The sequence below is a fragment of the Nicotiana tabacum genome, chromosome 9 (assembly GCF_000715075.1).
Source record: "Nicotiana tabacum cultivar K326 chromosome 9, ASM71507v2, whole genome shotgun sequence".
Taxonomy (NCBI): Eukaryota; Viridiplantae; Streptophyta; class Magnoliopsida; order Solanales; family Solanaceae; genus Nicotiana; species Nicotiana tabacum.
Window position 1 is genome coordinate 122,532,964 of NC_134088.1, and position 14,378 is coordinate 122,547,341.

General features: G+C 37.4%; 1 protein-coding gene across 3 annotated transcripts in view; it reads right to left on the reverse strand.

Moving 5' to 3' along the window:
- LOC107799855 (uncharacterized) overlaps window positions 1–14,378 on the reverse strand; it is a 29,251-nt gene that overhangs the window by 9,981 nt on the left and 4,892 nt on the right. The window contains exons 2-20 of one of the 3 annotated variants that reach the window (XM_075222175.1): window positions 12,372–12,539; window positions 12,152–12,241; window positions 10,600–10,736; window positions 10,412–10,499; window positions 10,217–10,299; window positions 9,973–10,079; window positions 8,999–9,151; window positions 7,276–7,340; window positions 5,664–5,751; window positions 5,487–5,565; window positions 5,248–5,356; window positions 5,082–5,141; window positions 4,832–4,950; window positions 3,677–4,055; window positions 3,392–3,576; window positions 3,207–3,279; window positions 1,148–1,298; window positions 882–1,055; window positions 319–662 (exon numbers count right to left, since the gene is read on the reverse strand). In XM_075222175.1, coding sequence (XP_075078276.1) covers window positions 319–662; window positions 882–1,055; window positions 1,148–1,298; window positions 3,207–3,279; window positions 3,392–3,576; window positions 3,677–4,055; window positions 4,832–4,950; window positions 5,082–5,141; window positions 5,248–5,356; window positions 5,487–5,565; window positions 5,664–5,751; window positions 7,276–7,340; window positions 8,999–9,151; window positions 9,973–10,079; window positions 10,217–10,299; window positions 10,412–10,499; window positions 10,600–10,736; window positions 12,152–12,241; window positions 12,372–12,539 — 2,652 coding nt within the window. Of the gene's footprint in view, window positions 1–318; window positions 663–881; window positions 1,056–1,147; window positions 1,299–3,206; window positions 3,280–3,391; window positions 3,577–3,676; window positions 4,056–4,831; window positions 4,951–5,081; window positions 5,142–5,247; window positions 5,357–5,486; window positions 5,566–5,663; window positions 5,752–7,275; window positions 7,341–8,998; window positions 9,152–9,972; window positions 10,080–10,216; window positions 10,300–10,411; window positions 10,503–10,599; window positions 10,737–12,151; window positions 12,242–12,371; window positions 12,540–14,378 lie in introns of all 3 variants that reach the window. The other 2 variants (XM_075222174.1, XM_075222176.1) reach the window with 2 other exon arrangements.

Below are 14,378 nucleotides of genomic sequence, written 5' to 3' on the forward strand. Positions count from 1 at the left end.
ATTTATCAGGGGAAGAGAAATACTAGAAGCTGTTGTGGAAGCTTAGTTACTAAAATTGCATTTATCAGGGGAAGAGAAATACTAGAAGCTGTTCGGGCAGCTAATGATTGATTGACACCAGAATCAAGGCAGCGTTCAGCTTATCACGCTAGCTAAATATAGAAAAGGCTTGAAGAGCGATACTGTTGAGCAGAAACTTTTCCCAGGTATATAACAACAACAACAACAACAATCATGCCTCAACCCCAAATCAGTTCTAGATTCTTCTAAGAGATGTAATACAAAATTCTGATATGGAACTGTTTAAATACAACATACCTGGATGTCAGGAAGCAGTTTCTGGATAGCATGGTGTTGACCACAATACATTGTCAGTGACAAAAGCCAGACAGTGCCAGCACAGCGCTCTTGTTTCCGGCTACTGTATAATAGATTGTCAAAAAGCTTTCTAGTGATTGCATCTCTAACAGTACCATGGCCTTCTTCATTGGCTTTAGAGTCCACACAGCTAGAGCTTGGCATTGAAGAAGACACATCTCCCATCAAAAAGTTCGAACTCATGGAAAGTGAAGTGTAGTTACTCTTAAGAATCATGTCAGCAGTAACAGGAACACCACCCCATAAAAATGACAATGCCTCCCCAGCAGCAAACAAGATATCTTCTACCTAATTTAACAACAAAAATACGAAACCAAGATGGAAATGAAATAATGACAACTCAATGTATGCAGCTAGGAGCACAAGAAAGATGTGAGCTAGCAGTGATATTAACACAACTAAGAAGGTATTTTCCTCCAGTTGTGAGCAAGAGAACAAGAGTGTTTGAGCACTTCACGAATATAGAGAAACTCTTTTAGGGTCATGGCTGGAGGAAATTTCACCTACCTTCGACTGGCTAAGACTGAAAATCAGGTCAAGAGCAATATTTAGATGTGAAGACGATGACTCCTTGACACACAAGTGCCCCAAGGAAATAACAATTCTCTGAACTGCTTTCACGTCATCACCAGCAAGCAGCTTGCTTAATTTTTCACGCAAGACAACCAATATAGGAACTGCAGTTTTACACATGTTAAGTATAAATTATCTTGCAACATGCTTCACATACAGTGATTCCATAGTGACCTCAATAAATATACACACACACCTGAACTAGAGTCTACGAGCAGGAGAGGCAATGGGATACAAAGTCCAATATGGCCCAGCGCTTGCATTGCAAAAGAAGCCAGTGTGGCAGTCTCCGAATTGACAACATCGACCAAACATTTAAGTGTGCTCTGGAGTAAAGTTTCTGGGATCTGTCACATAGAAATGAAAGCATGGATATGATCCATGTAACCAATGAAAAAGCATCTAAATGAAATCAATAGATAAAAGATTTTATAAGGAAATAAACAGTTAGTGCATAGGTTTATCCACAAGTTGAACATTTAAGATAGTAAATCTCCAAATTTTTTGGTTGCATATTTTCTATTACTAAGTTTAATAAGCAATTGATAACTCTCAACAATGTCAACACAATCAAAGAGCTCGTGAGATCCCATCTCAGCATCAAATTTCTTTGTGCCAGCTTATACACCATGGTTTTGCTATCTGGCTATTCTAAAAAGTATGCACTATAAGGTTTTTCAAATGTTGTGGTCTCTCATTTTTCCAGACAAGCCTCACAATTAGAATTGTCATTATCATCATTAAGCACATGACTGTATTCATTTCTTCAACATGATCTAGTTATTGGTCAATTTCAGGTCTTCAGTTCAATGATTGGTTACTCAAGTGAACTTGTGTTTTATAAGAAATGGGCCTTGGGCCTAACTCAACCCAAAAGCTAAATCATGAGGTGTGGTTTGCCCAAGACTATATAAGGAGACAACATCCCATTTTCTCCTCCAATGTAAGAAACTTAACGCTCTCCTACATGCCCAGGACTGACATTTGGGACGGGGACAACATAACATGGGGGCCTAACACTAAGTAAACCAAGAATAAGAATAGTCTGTTCTGGTGCCGTGATACGAAATTGAGCTTGGGCCTAACTCAACCCCAACTAGCTCATGAGGTGAGGATTGCCCAAAACCATATAAAGAGAAGAAAACAACCTTATTTCTGCACTGATGTGGGACACCTATGTTAAAAACATAATTTAATGAATAAACTTATAAAAGTGTGCTCTCTCTAACCCTCAGGGGTTGGCCTGGTGGCAATTGACTTGAGCCTTGGGGTTTGCTCCCTTTCAAGGTCTCAAGTTCGAAACCCACTGGGTGCAAACAATTTCTGAGGGCAATCGGACTGGGTAAAACCTGAATTAATCGTGGTGCACTTGCGGGAAACTACTTGCCGAGGGCCTGTGCACCCCCGGGATTAGTCGGGTCTCAAAGAGACTCGGACACCCGGTGCAAATCAAAAAAAAAAGTGTGCTCTCTCTAACCACTTAAACTTTTAGATGAGATAGTCACACACTTCATCATGGTAGTAGATCAAGAAAGGTCATGAGTTCAAGTCTCACCGTCATCCATTATCAAAAAGAATTTTCACGCGTCTGGTGCATGGAAAAGAATCGGACACACACGTGAAGGGCAATATTGAAGAGATAACTAAATGAGTAAAAAATTTAGCTCTCTAACAACTTAAACTTTTAGATGAGATGGTCAAAAGCTTCAACATGGTATTGTGCAGGCAGAGGTCCTGGGGTCAAGTCCCACCAACACATCAAAAAGAATTTTCACATGCTTGGCCCATGAAAAGACTCGAGCCCCCACATGCGGGGACCACATGTTGAAGACATGATTAAATGAATAAAAGTGTGTTCTCTCTAATAGCCTAAGCTTTTAGACAAGATGGTCACACACTTAAACATTTTTATCAAGGAAAATGTAGCAAGTGCTGAATTTGTTCCTACAAGAATGTGTCTCTTGTGGTGATTGCAACGCTCTCCTCTTAAACTAGCTATCACTCTGTCAAGCAAATTACCCCAGATGTAAAAGACAAATGTAACAGCCCAACGTCCACTTCCTAACACAAACATAAAACATATATGACAATTAAACTCGAGTAACAAAGAGAGTATCCATATGAACCAAATACACTGCTGATGCTACAAATTAATAAGCATACTGTTCTACTACGCATTTTACATCAATTGACAGGGAAATTTAACAAAAGCACCTGGATGCACTTTGGAGAAATGCCGAAGGACAAAAACTTACAGAAACAGCTCTTGACATGCAATTTGCAGTAACATATCCTAAAGTACATAGCACGCCATGCTGCATCTCAAACCTGGAAGAATTGATAATGAACATCATAAGAAAACTAATGCAGTTGCTCCAAAAGTGAGACGATTCACAAGAAGCGATAAGACAGCTAAGTGTTTTAAAATCAAAGCTACAACCTTAACTTAGGTGCTGTACCAATTATGGAGATCAACTCAGTTATAAGATCAGACAAACTGTGGAGAGAAAGTGAGCAGGAAGCAATTCCAATTAAGCGAGATATAGATTCGCGTGTATCAAAGTCAATATGTCCCAGAAATTGCCTCATCCATGTGATTTTATCAACATATCTTGAAGCCATCACCTGTCAATTATATTAGAAAACCAAAAGTTCCTGAATCCATATATCAGATACAAAACCAGAATTTGATATCTCCTACCATTCACGGCAAATGTCACCCTACCTGGGGAATATGAGATCCAATAGATATAAGAGCTTTGGAGGCATTAGCATGCAGGTCAACAGAACCTTCGTGAGCCATTGCATGTTCTAGAAGCAAACATAATCTCTCAACTGCAACTGAAAAATCGGCACCTTCTACCAAATTATTTTGCTTCATATCTGCCTCAAAGCACCTTAACAAAAACTTGATCATAGCCACATAAGCTTTAGATGGAAAATGAAGCTTTGGACCTCCCACACTAGCAGAATCCAACACAGCAGGCTGCTGTTGGATAATATAGGCTAGCATGTCAGAAAATTTTGGGTACTTCAAGTTGAGGCTTTTGCTTACTGCTTTCCTTTGATCTTCATCAGGAAACAAACCTTCTAATGCAATTTCCCTACAAAAAGTACAAGCTGCACATTTGTAGACTGTACAGAAAGAGGAGATAGATACTAACCCATCCAAGAAATCACAAACAATATATCACACATAACTTGAACAGAAACCATAAAAGACAAAATTATTTCAACAATGAGGTATACCATGCGTTTTTTTGTGAGTTACTTCCTGCTTTCTTTCCATTACTTACTACTAATCTATTATGCAGCACTCACTTGAAAGGATAAAGAAGATGAGCAGCGAAATCTTAGGGGTCTAACAGAGTTTTTCCCGATAAATACCTAGGGAATTAATGGAAGCCATTTTCTTCTGGCTTCATCTTTGCAATCTTGGACCCAGAATCCTCAGACTATCTATGGGCTAGCTTACTTTCAGTTGAGAAAAAGCTTCATGCCTTTTCACTCCATATGGCTCCCTTTTTCCAGCATTAGGACATTCACATCAATTAGATCAAATGCCAGAATATTAAAATAGCAGAGTGAACTTAGACAAATTTCAGCATGCACTAATACTAAAACAATCTATTCTAGAAAAGATGATAAATGTTGTGGGATTTTAGTCCCGGTATACAAATGGTACAAAATATAGTTTTCTAGAAATAACTCCACGTGATTGATAGAATTATTCATAGAAATCTACGAAACAGTACAAAGATTCTAAATATGCAAAAATACATTCTGGACCGTAAGGAGAATACTGTATAAAGATATCCAACAGTTGCCAAATAAACAAGTGTCTCCACTTAATGTTAACCAGTAAACCTCATAAGCTAACCTTATATCCAGCTTAGGATCAGCAGCTCCAAGCATACAAATAAATCGGCTTGGGCAATGCTGCATGTCAAACAACAAGGTCGCCCATCTGATAGCACAAAAGCGCACTTCGCTTTCCTCCTTTTAAAAAAGAAAGATAATAAAATAATAAATAACAGCCTGCATCCCTATTTAATAGTCTCTACTAACTGGAACAACCGTAACACTAGAACAATAGAACTAAAGGAAACAATGCTACAAATGGGTCCTACCACTTGAGAACTTCTCAGAAGAAGCGACTCCAGATCATTTAATACATCATGTGGTGCATCCTGGAAACCGCATAGCCATCAGAAGATGTAATAAAAGAAGAAGGGTGGAGACACTAGAAAATTTAAATAAGCAACATATAGTGTTGACAGCTTTGATATGTAGAACCTTGTAAGCAAAAGCAAGGGAATTTGTAGCTTCTTGAATAGTAAGACGAAGAAATTGGGCCTCAGATTGCAGGGCATCAAACAACCTTCTAGCAACATCGACTTTTTCTCTGTAAAAAATTAAAAAGAAAATGGCACATCAAAATTATATCTACTTTATCTGAAAACGGAAGAAAGGCCCCAGGGACTAGGGGAGAGGAAGAGAGTGAAAAGAAAAGAGGTATCAGAAAATGTAAATACCTAAAAAGTTGAGGCATCCGCTTAGCAAGCAAGCCAATTGCTTGGAAGGCAAATGATTTGGTCTCCCGCGCAATAGTATCTGGACATACTTTACTTGTTAAAAATTATACTAAACCAATTATATCAATCTCAAATGGCCTAGTTGCACAAAGTTCAGTTTTATATGAGCAATAGCACCTGACTCTGATGCTGAATAACCATCAAGAGATTTCAGAATTCCAGTCAGTATAACAGGGCCCATAAGCCTCAATTGGTCCATTGCTCCCTGCATTTATTTGATAACAAACTGTCAGAACGTAAGGACCCTTCAGAATTGGGAAGTAGCTGAATTCTGAAGCTCGGTTGAAATGCTTAACACGTAAAGTGTATCTCATGTTAATCAGAACTCATGGAGGGGGGGAAGAGATGGTTGTTTTCTGTAAAGTCATAGTATTATAAGCTCTTGGTGAGGGAAGAGTCAAATTTTCAGCACTTTTCAGTTTGGATTCCTAGGGAACCAAGAAAGGTGTAATTTTCACCAGGTTGGCTGCAAGGGAAGCTAAAGCTATATTGACAGTTGAGACTTTGAGAAAAAATGTGGATTTTATATGTTAGTTGCTGCTTTATATGCAAACGCTCAGGTGAAGATGTGGACCAACCTCCTACATTATCCAGTGGCGGCGTGCTTGTGGTGTGAGATTTTGAAATGGTTCGGGATGCAATGGGTGATGCCGGGCACAGTGAAAGTGCCATTCTCCAGCTAGAGATTCAGAAGGAAGAGGAGAGTTTTTGATGGAAGAGAATGACTGTACATTTGAGAAATAGCATCTCATTCCTATTTTTTTTTTTGTGCACCCACGCTGTTCCAGTGTGTATAAAAGATTGGGTGTTGTTCAAAAAAATCTCATATTATGTGGTAGATTCTCTACCCTTGGTATACCGCTTGTACACAGGAATTTTTCCCCACCATAAATAAAATTATTTTTTTATTTTTGATTGTTTTAATAAAATTATTTACCTCATCAACAAAAAGTGTCAAACTTAAGAATCAACATATTTGTTACATTTTGGACACTAACTAATAACTTAACTTTTCAAAAAGTTTATTCTAATACTAACAATTAACATCCTAATATAGGTTGGATGCATTATGGGAAAGTGATCATTGCTATAAATAGGACATCACGTAATGGATGATTCACATTAAGTAACAAGCCTTTATGGGTGGTGTATCCATAAAGGCGTTATAAAGGAGAAAGGTAACTCCACGGGGTTCATTGGCTCGATTGTTCACAATCGTAATATTCTGTTTCAATGGAAAGAACTAAAGGAATATGAAACAGGAAAAAGCTTTTCATATTCCTTTAGTTCTTAGACAATTTGGAATGTAAGGGTTAGGAGGATGTTCCAATGCAATGGAAAGAACTAAAGGAATATGAAAAGTTTTTCCCTGTTTCATTTAAGCTTTTGGTGTAAATAGAAAACCTTTTTACACATATAATTGGATTGGTCAGAAAATCAAGAATAGCCCACACAGCCGCATTGTGCATATACTTTGGCACCATCATGGTGAACTAGTGAAATGAACTTCAACTTATATAGTAAAAACATTCCAATCTTCTAATAGTCATGAAAAGGAGTCTTTTAATTTTTAGAAACAGATGTTCCCAAGTACCCCTAATTGTTATCGCACTTCCCACATCTTTCTTTAACCTGTGTTGGACAATGCTTGAGTTCCTTTATTAGTACATGACAGGATTGTTGAGCATCACCATATCGTGGAAGATTCTTAGAGGTCATGAAATCTTACATGCTTGAAGACCCATACAGTGAACTCCATTCCCAACTGCTTCAACCTTGATGTTGTATTACTTCCTATAAAAACAAGAAGTATAAATGACTTGTCCTCTACAGTAGTATCAGTGGAACTTCAAAGAAATGACAGAAAAATCCTAAATAAATACTATTGCAATAAAAAGTAAGATGCAGCATTTGATAACATGGAAATCAGAAAAAACTGCTTTTAAACTTGAGGTAGGATAAGTAGAAAACTGAAACATAAAGCTCTTGGCACACCACGTGAGAATTCAAATTGGTTGGGAGGCTCGATATGTAGAAGAAGTAAAAAACAACAAGGAAATTCTCCTTAATGTAGCTCAATATTTAAAACTTGGCAAATTAGTTACTTCTCACAAGTTCCTATGGAAGCACTTCAGGCGGAGACCTTCAGAACTTTAAAAATAGTTCATACTAAGTAGATGGGAAAGGGCCCCTTTGATTCCCATCATCTAAGCATTGTTTCTTATGCCCCGTTTGGTGCATAAGAAAGAAAGTACCACATTAGGAAAGGTTAATCCGCACAAGGGAAAAAAGAAAAATACACCAGAACATGCAAAAATAAAAAGCAGCACATCAACAAGTGTTTACTTTAGAAGTATCAAAGGCAAACTTTATGGTAAATCACTATTTAGAATGATTGTATGTAGCTTTACCCTTGACTTTCAAAAATCCAAATACAAGGAAAAAAATTCATCTCTTATCACTTGAAAGAATTGCCAACAACTTCATAGTCATTGCATCACATATGATTGCAGGTTCGAATCATGTCCCCGCCTATGAGAATATTTGTGTCACAAAACTTGGCACGAGGTAAATAAAGACAGAAATTGGAATTTATAAAAAAAATTACTATTTAAATCAAGTATTGTCACAAGAAAATCAAAATAAGGGGGGTACTAGTAATATGTCAAACCACGAGGAGGTCAGTGTTACAAAGACAAACTTGAAGAGAGGTCTCTAAAATTACCCCAATATCCTATTATGATTCTTAATGTCTACTTGGTTATAGGAGATAATTACTTCCCTTATCGTTAGTGGAGAATAAATCTTTTATCTTATTTTATTAGATTGCAAGTACAACTCCTGTATAAGGAGCCCCTAACAGTGTCAAGAATCAGGATTCAGGTGAATAGAAAGCTCTTATTTCTTATAATTTTCCATACATAAAGCAAGTCAGTGGATCTTATGAAGTTTAAGGCAATGGCTCTTACAAAGTAAAGGCAAGGTTGCTTCCATGAGAGGTTTCTAAAACCCAAGAGTGAACCCCATGGGCCAAAGCAAAAGGTACCTCTTCTGCAACAGAACCGGACCAAGCAAGCAAAACAATGCTTAAGCACAAACATATCCTTTATGTAGCCCACTCTATAGAAAAACATAAACATAACCAAAAGACCAATTTTTTATCCAAATTAGGACCAAAAATAATGCACGGACACATCACAGAATGCTAAAAAATAATCATTCGAGACTAGTAGAAATCTCAGTCTAGGAGTCATCATGAGCTTAAATCCTACATATCATGTGTATAAAAGAAGCCAAAATACCTGCACACAATCTTGAAGAAAAAATGCAAACCATAAATGAAGTTTTTGGATGTTTCTATAGCCCCTTGAGAGAAGTTTAATGCTTTATACAAGATGCAATAATGGTTTATGAACATATCCCATATTCTGAACCAAAGAGAGGATTTTTACCATATATGCAGCCAAAAATACACTGTAAAGTCAACGGAAAACTGTTTGCTGCTGTAATTGATCGGCAAAAAATAGACACCAGTTTTGCTCTCAAAGATGGATTTCCAGGACTGACTCTAGACTCTGGTGGAATCTGGTCAGTTCCAGCAGTACCTACAAATACAGCTACATCATTAGCATTTTTGCAAATGATAAGAGGAAAATAATTCCTTCCTCACAAAGATATATGCATCAGAAATCAAACATGAGGCAAGAAAAGACAGAAACTTATAGAAATAATTTTCAATTACACCAGTGAGTGACTGGTGCCAAGAGCCTCTGTAGATATGTCCCTTTGCCGTGCAGCTTTTTGTTGGACATTGTACGTTGGGGGGCAACAAATTTATCTTCACGTGTATGTTAACTACTTTCTGAATGATACTTTTCTTATGGTAGTAATGATATCTGAAGAAAATTAAAAGTATTTATGTTATAGAAATGCTACTTTGCCTTCTCGTATTGGATGCCTATTTGCTTCCATAAATTGTCTAATATTTGTCAACATGTTATTCAGGCGAGAAATATTTCCCTGCTATTTTTATACTGGTGAATATTTCATTTCATTTTAAGAGTCAATATTACATGGTTTAACCCAAGGATTACAGAGCTTTTATGGTTTGAAGTTTGAACCAAAACTATTAGTGTGCATGTTGTTGTTTATTTATTGTGTTGAAATAGGTTAATAGCACGCAGAACTATTCTGCCATTTAACAGATAAAGCTATCTTTTTAATATCATACCAAATACCAGGTTTTGGGTTCTTGAAAGTCTACTTCCAGTTCCCTGGTAGTCTAGAAACATTAAGTTTGAAAAGCAAAACATCACAATGAAGACTATGAAGTCATGTCAGGCAGCCAAAGACAGTTAAGTCAGCAGTTAGCAAGTCGAATTACCAGGGTAAAACAAGTTGCATTCTAACATAATGTATATCATACCATTAAATAGCACAAACAGTTTGCTCACGAGTTTTGCATCCTCCAAATTCACAACAGAAGCATTCTTCTTCAGAAGCTCCTCTCCTCTCTTAACAATAGACTCTTGACTTTCGAAAAACAACAAAAGAAGCTGATGTTATTTGTTCTGAAAATCACAAATGGAAGCGAAAACATTCAACTACCTAAAACAAAACCTAAATACATCAGGTTCTACAGAATCAGCTTTGAAAGAAACAAGAAGTACCAATCTGCAGAGGCAGACACATAGAGGGGATAAACAAGTTCTGTAGGCAGTTCCATGGCTTGGACAACATTCAAGATTCCCAACTGCATAATGAGAGATAGACCAACAATAAATTCTCTTCAGATGGTCAAAAGATATGGGCACCAATCTATCCATGTAATGTTTACAGAATGGTAGGTTAAGCTACCGAATCACCTTCACATTTCTTAAATAGTCACTTGTCAATTGTCGTTTCCCAGTGACACGATCACATTGAGTAATTGAAAGTCCGGCAGGGCAAGCGCTGCTGTAGTGATAAATTTTATTTTACAACAAATTAGTCAACTAGCTTCTCAAGTGTCAAAATCACTAAACTGATATACCGATATAAACTGTAGCCCAACCTTTGAGAAGTTGGTTGATATAAAACCATGTGTAGGCAAAATTCAAGAAATATCTTGTGGTCTGGCAGATCACCAAATCTTCGAAATATTGCAGCTACTTCATCACTTACTTGAGCAGAATGGCACTCTCCAATCACCTGAAATCAGAGAAGGTTTCAGCTAGAAGCTAGCACAGATATGGTCTTCTATTTGTCTTGTGAATTGAACCCATATGATTGATAAAGCACTTATTAACATTCTATCATAGGATCTTCACTGAAGTAACAAGTCTGAAATTTTGCACTTCTCAAAGATCACTTTTAGAGATACAAGCAGAGAAAATTGATGCCAACATAAGCACCACATGAAGTTCGATATCTATTAACTATAATTGTTGACATGTTTAACTTGTTCAACGGCATTGAAACCATTATTTACAGAGATCATTAGTATAATGCAAATGTTTTTCAGGAAATTTTCCCAACAGTTTCAACAGTATGGCCATGTTAGGTAATAATGAGCAACTTAATGTGCCGGTTTTTTTTTTAATCAGGAAAGCAGATTTTTAACCTGAACTTTAGCTACTGTCTGGACTATTACCTATAAGACTCACTGATTCATAGTTGGTCTTTCCTCATAACACAATCTATCATCCCCCAAACAAAACTTGCAAGATGAACATATTCATCAGACAGAATTACAGTGGAATTATCATATATATATTCCAACCTAAAGCTAATTTTATAGTAATAATATCCCAAAACAGAATGCAGAGCATAGAGAACATAAAACAGAATGCAGAGCATACAGAACATAGAAAAATGCAAGCTAAGGACACGAAAGAGGATGTTTGGCTGTCATGAAAGAGAAGCGAAAGTGTGAGTAACTTTTCAGTGCCCTAAGCAAGAAATCTATCCCATACTTCCCCATGTTTTCCTTGCACAACTCACAAGAAATTCCAGGAAAATCTCATCTACCCCATAACACATCTTTTTTTAATTGCTGCATCGTTGTCTTGTATATTACCAATCACTCAACAACAACAGCATACCCAGTATTATCCCACACCGTCATGTCATTTTTTAATTGCTGCATCGTTGTCTTGTATATTATCAATCACTCATGAAGTAATAACAATGGTCATTATTATTTATGCCAAATTTGTCAAGAAACAATATTGTACTTCAGACATATTTCCTGGAAATAATATTGATATTATATACTGTGTTGATGTTGTAACATTGATATTATAATATCTTCAGTTTACCTTCTGAATATATATGTTTCACTCTGTATTACGAAAATATACATCAAAATTATGAACATATGGTCTGGAGCCCGTGCGTAATGGGCGCTTTGCGCTGGTATTGAGCAGACATACTTAATTATGAAAAGTAGTCCTCTAAGTTTCTAACTTTCGCACAGCTTTTCAGACAACTAGACACCACCAGTAGGGTAACTCTCTTTTTCCTTACAGGTCTTCCGACATCTTTCTCGTAGATCCTGATGACCATACACCACTAAAAGGAGAATGAAGAACCATATATCTTCAAGATGGAGACGATAGGATTACCTTGGTAATGACCCTCAATAGTATATCTTGATGTTGAATAGGTAGCTTTGAAATGTTAGCTAAAAAGTTAGGTGCCATATTTTCTTTATCCTGAAACAACAGATAGTAGAATCAGCAAGATTAATTACATCTGCCTCGCAAAATGATGTCAAATCACTATAAATAAATAAATAACTTCTGAGAGCTTTTCTTCATGTGAAGCCAAAAATTTAATTCAGACCTCCTTTCTTGCGCGTTCAACTGCCATCTCAACATACATGATGCAGAAATTCCTAACCATTAATGAGGCATTAGATTCCCTATATAACTGCCACAGATCAGATAATGGCAAACCAATGTCATGCTGGTGCTTTACTCTCTTGTTCACATGGCTTAGAATCTCAAGTACCTAATGGAAAGAACACAAGTACAACTTCATATGTGTTCAAAAATTTTAAGGAACAAACAGCATTATCAGAAAAATTAACAGATTATATACACAAACAACGTCAAATGAAGTGCAAGACTCATTATTTTTGGTAAGGCAAAAAAAAATATTAACAATTGGGGGAAACCCTGTTACAAGCTGTATCCCAAAAAGAACAGAACCTACACCAAAATATGGTACTCAACAAAAGAGACCCAATCCTCTACACAAATAGGGACTTCGATCCTCATGAGTACACCAAAAAGAAACAAGAAACAAAAGACTATTCTGCAATTTTACAAAATCTTGTTCCACCCCTTCAAGTTGCCCTCCTATTTTTCTCTATCCAAATAACCTGCATGATTGCTAATGGGGCAACATGCCATGAAGTGCAAGACTCGTGAATCATCCCAAGCTAGAAGCATGCTGCCCTTGTATGGTGAAGTTCTAATAACTACCAGAGTTCACAATACCAGCCAAAATTATACACGCATACTGCTTCAGCCCTGAAAAATTATTCTTTTTACTACTATTGGAACAAAATAAACCCGAATACAACTGAATGAAAATAAAGTATCCCAACTAGCTTCTAGTTTGCAATTGAGGCTAGTTAATTGATTGATACTCGTGTAATGTGACAAAAACTTTAAAGCTTGATGGTGCAACTAAGAATCAAGGAAAGATAAAATTCAGAGACCCAGAAAACAGCTGATGATGTAACTAAGGATCAAAAAACAGAGAAAAACGAGAGACCCATTTGGGTATAAGTCTTGAAAAGGAAGAGAATGATTATAACAACAGCAATAACAACTACTCCTCAATCCCAAACAAGTTAGGGTCCGCTATATGAATCCTTACTGACCATGTTACTCTATGTAGGCTCATCTCATGCCGATATTATGCAAATACAAATGAAAACTATTAGTTCTACATTTCCTAATTGAATAAATCTCTAGAAAGAAATGGACCTACAATAAAAGTGCTCACATATTTAAAACATATTTTTAACTAATAGGTATCACCCGTATAGGTGGGGAGCATAGATGAGGAGGAGAGGTGAGCGTACATGGAGAGGTATAAGGTAGCTAGGAAGGAGGCTAAGCTGGCGGTCACGGAGGCCAAGACTGCGGCTTATGGTCGTATGTACGAGGAACTGGGGAAAAAAGGCGGGGAGAAGAAGTTATTCCGGCTGGCCAAGTTGAGAGAGAGGAAGGCTCGGGATTTGGACCAAGTGAGATGCATCAAGGACGAAGATGGTAGAGTATTGATGGAAGATGCCCAGATTAAGAGGAGATGGCAGACTTACTTTCATAAACTTCTGAATGAAGAAGGGGATCGAGATATTGTGCTAGGCGAATTGGGGCATTCCGAGAGTCATCGTGACTTTGGGTACTGCAGGCCTATCGAGGTTGAGGAGGTCATGGGAGCTATGCGTAAGATGAGTAGGGGAAGAGCGACCGGGCCAGACGAGATTCCGGTGGAATTTTGGAAGTGTGTGGGGAGACTGGAGAGCAAATTTGGAGTGGTTGACTAGGTTGTTTAATGTTATTTTTAAGGCGAAGAGGATGCCGGATGAGTGGAGGTGGAGTACGGTGGTTCCATTGTATAAGAACAAAGGTGATATCCAGAGTTGTAACAATTATAGGGGTATCAAATTACTGAGTCATACCATGAAAGTGTGGGAGAGGGTGGTTGAAGCGAGGGGGAGGATGACAGTGTCTGTATCCGACAACCAATTCGGTTTCATGCCGGGTCGTTCGACTACAGAAGCTATACACCTTGTTAGGAGGTTGGTGGAACTGTACAGAGAAAGGAAGAAGG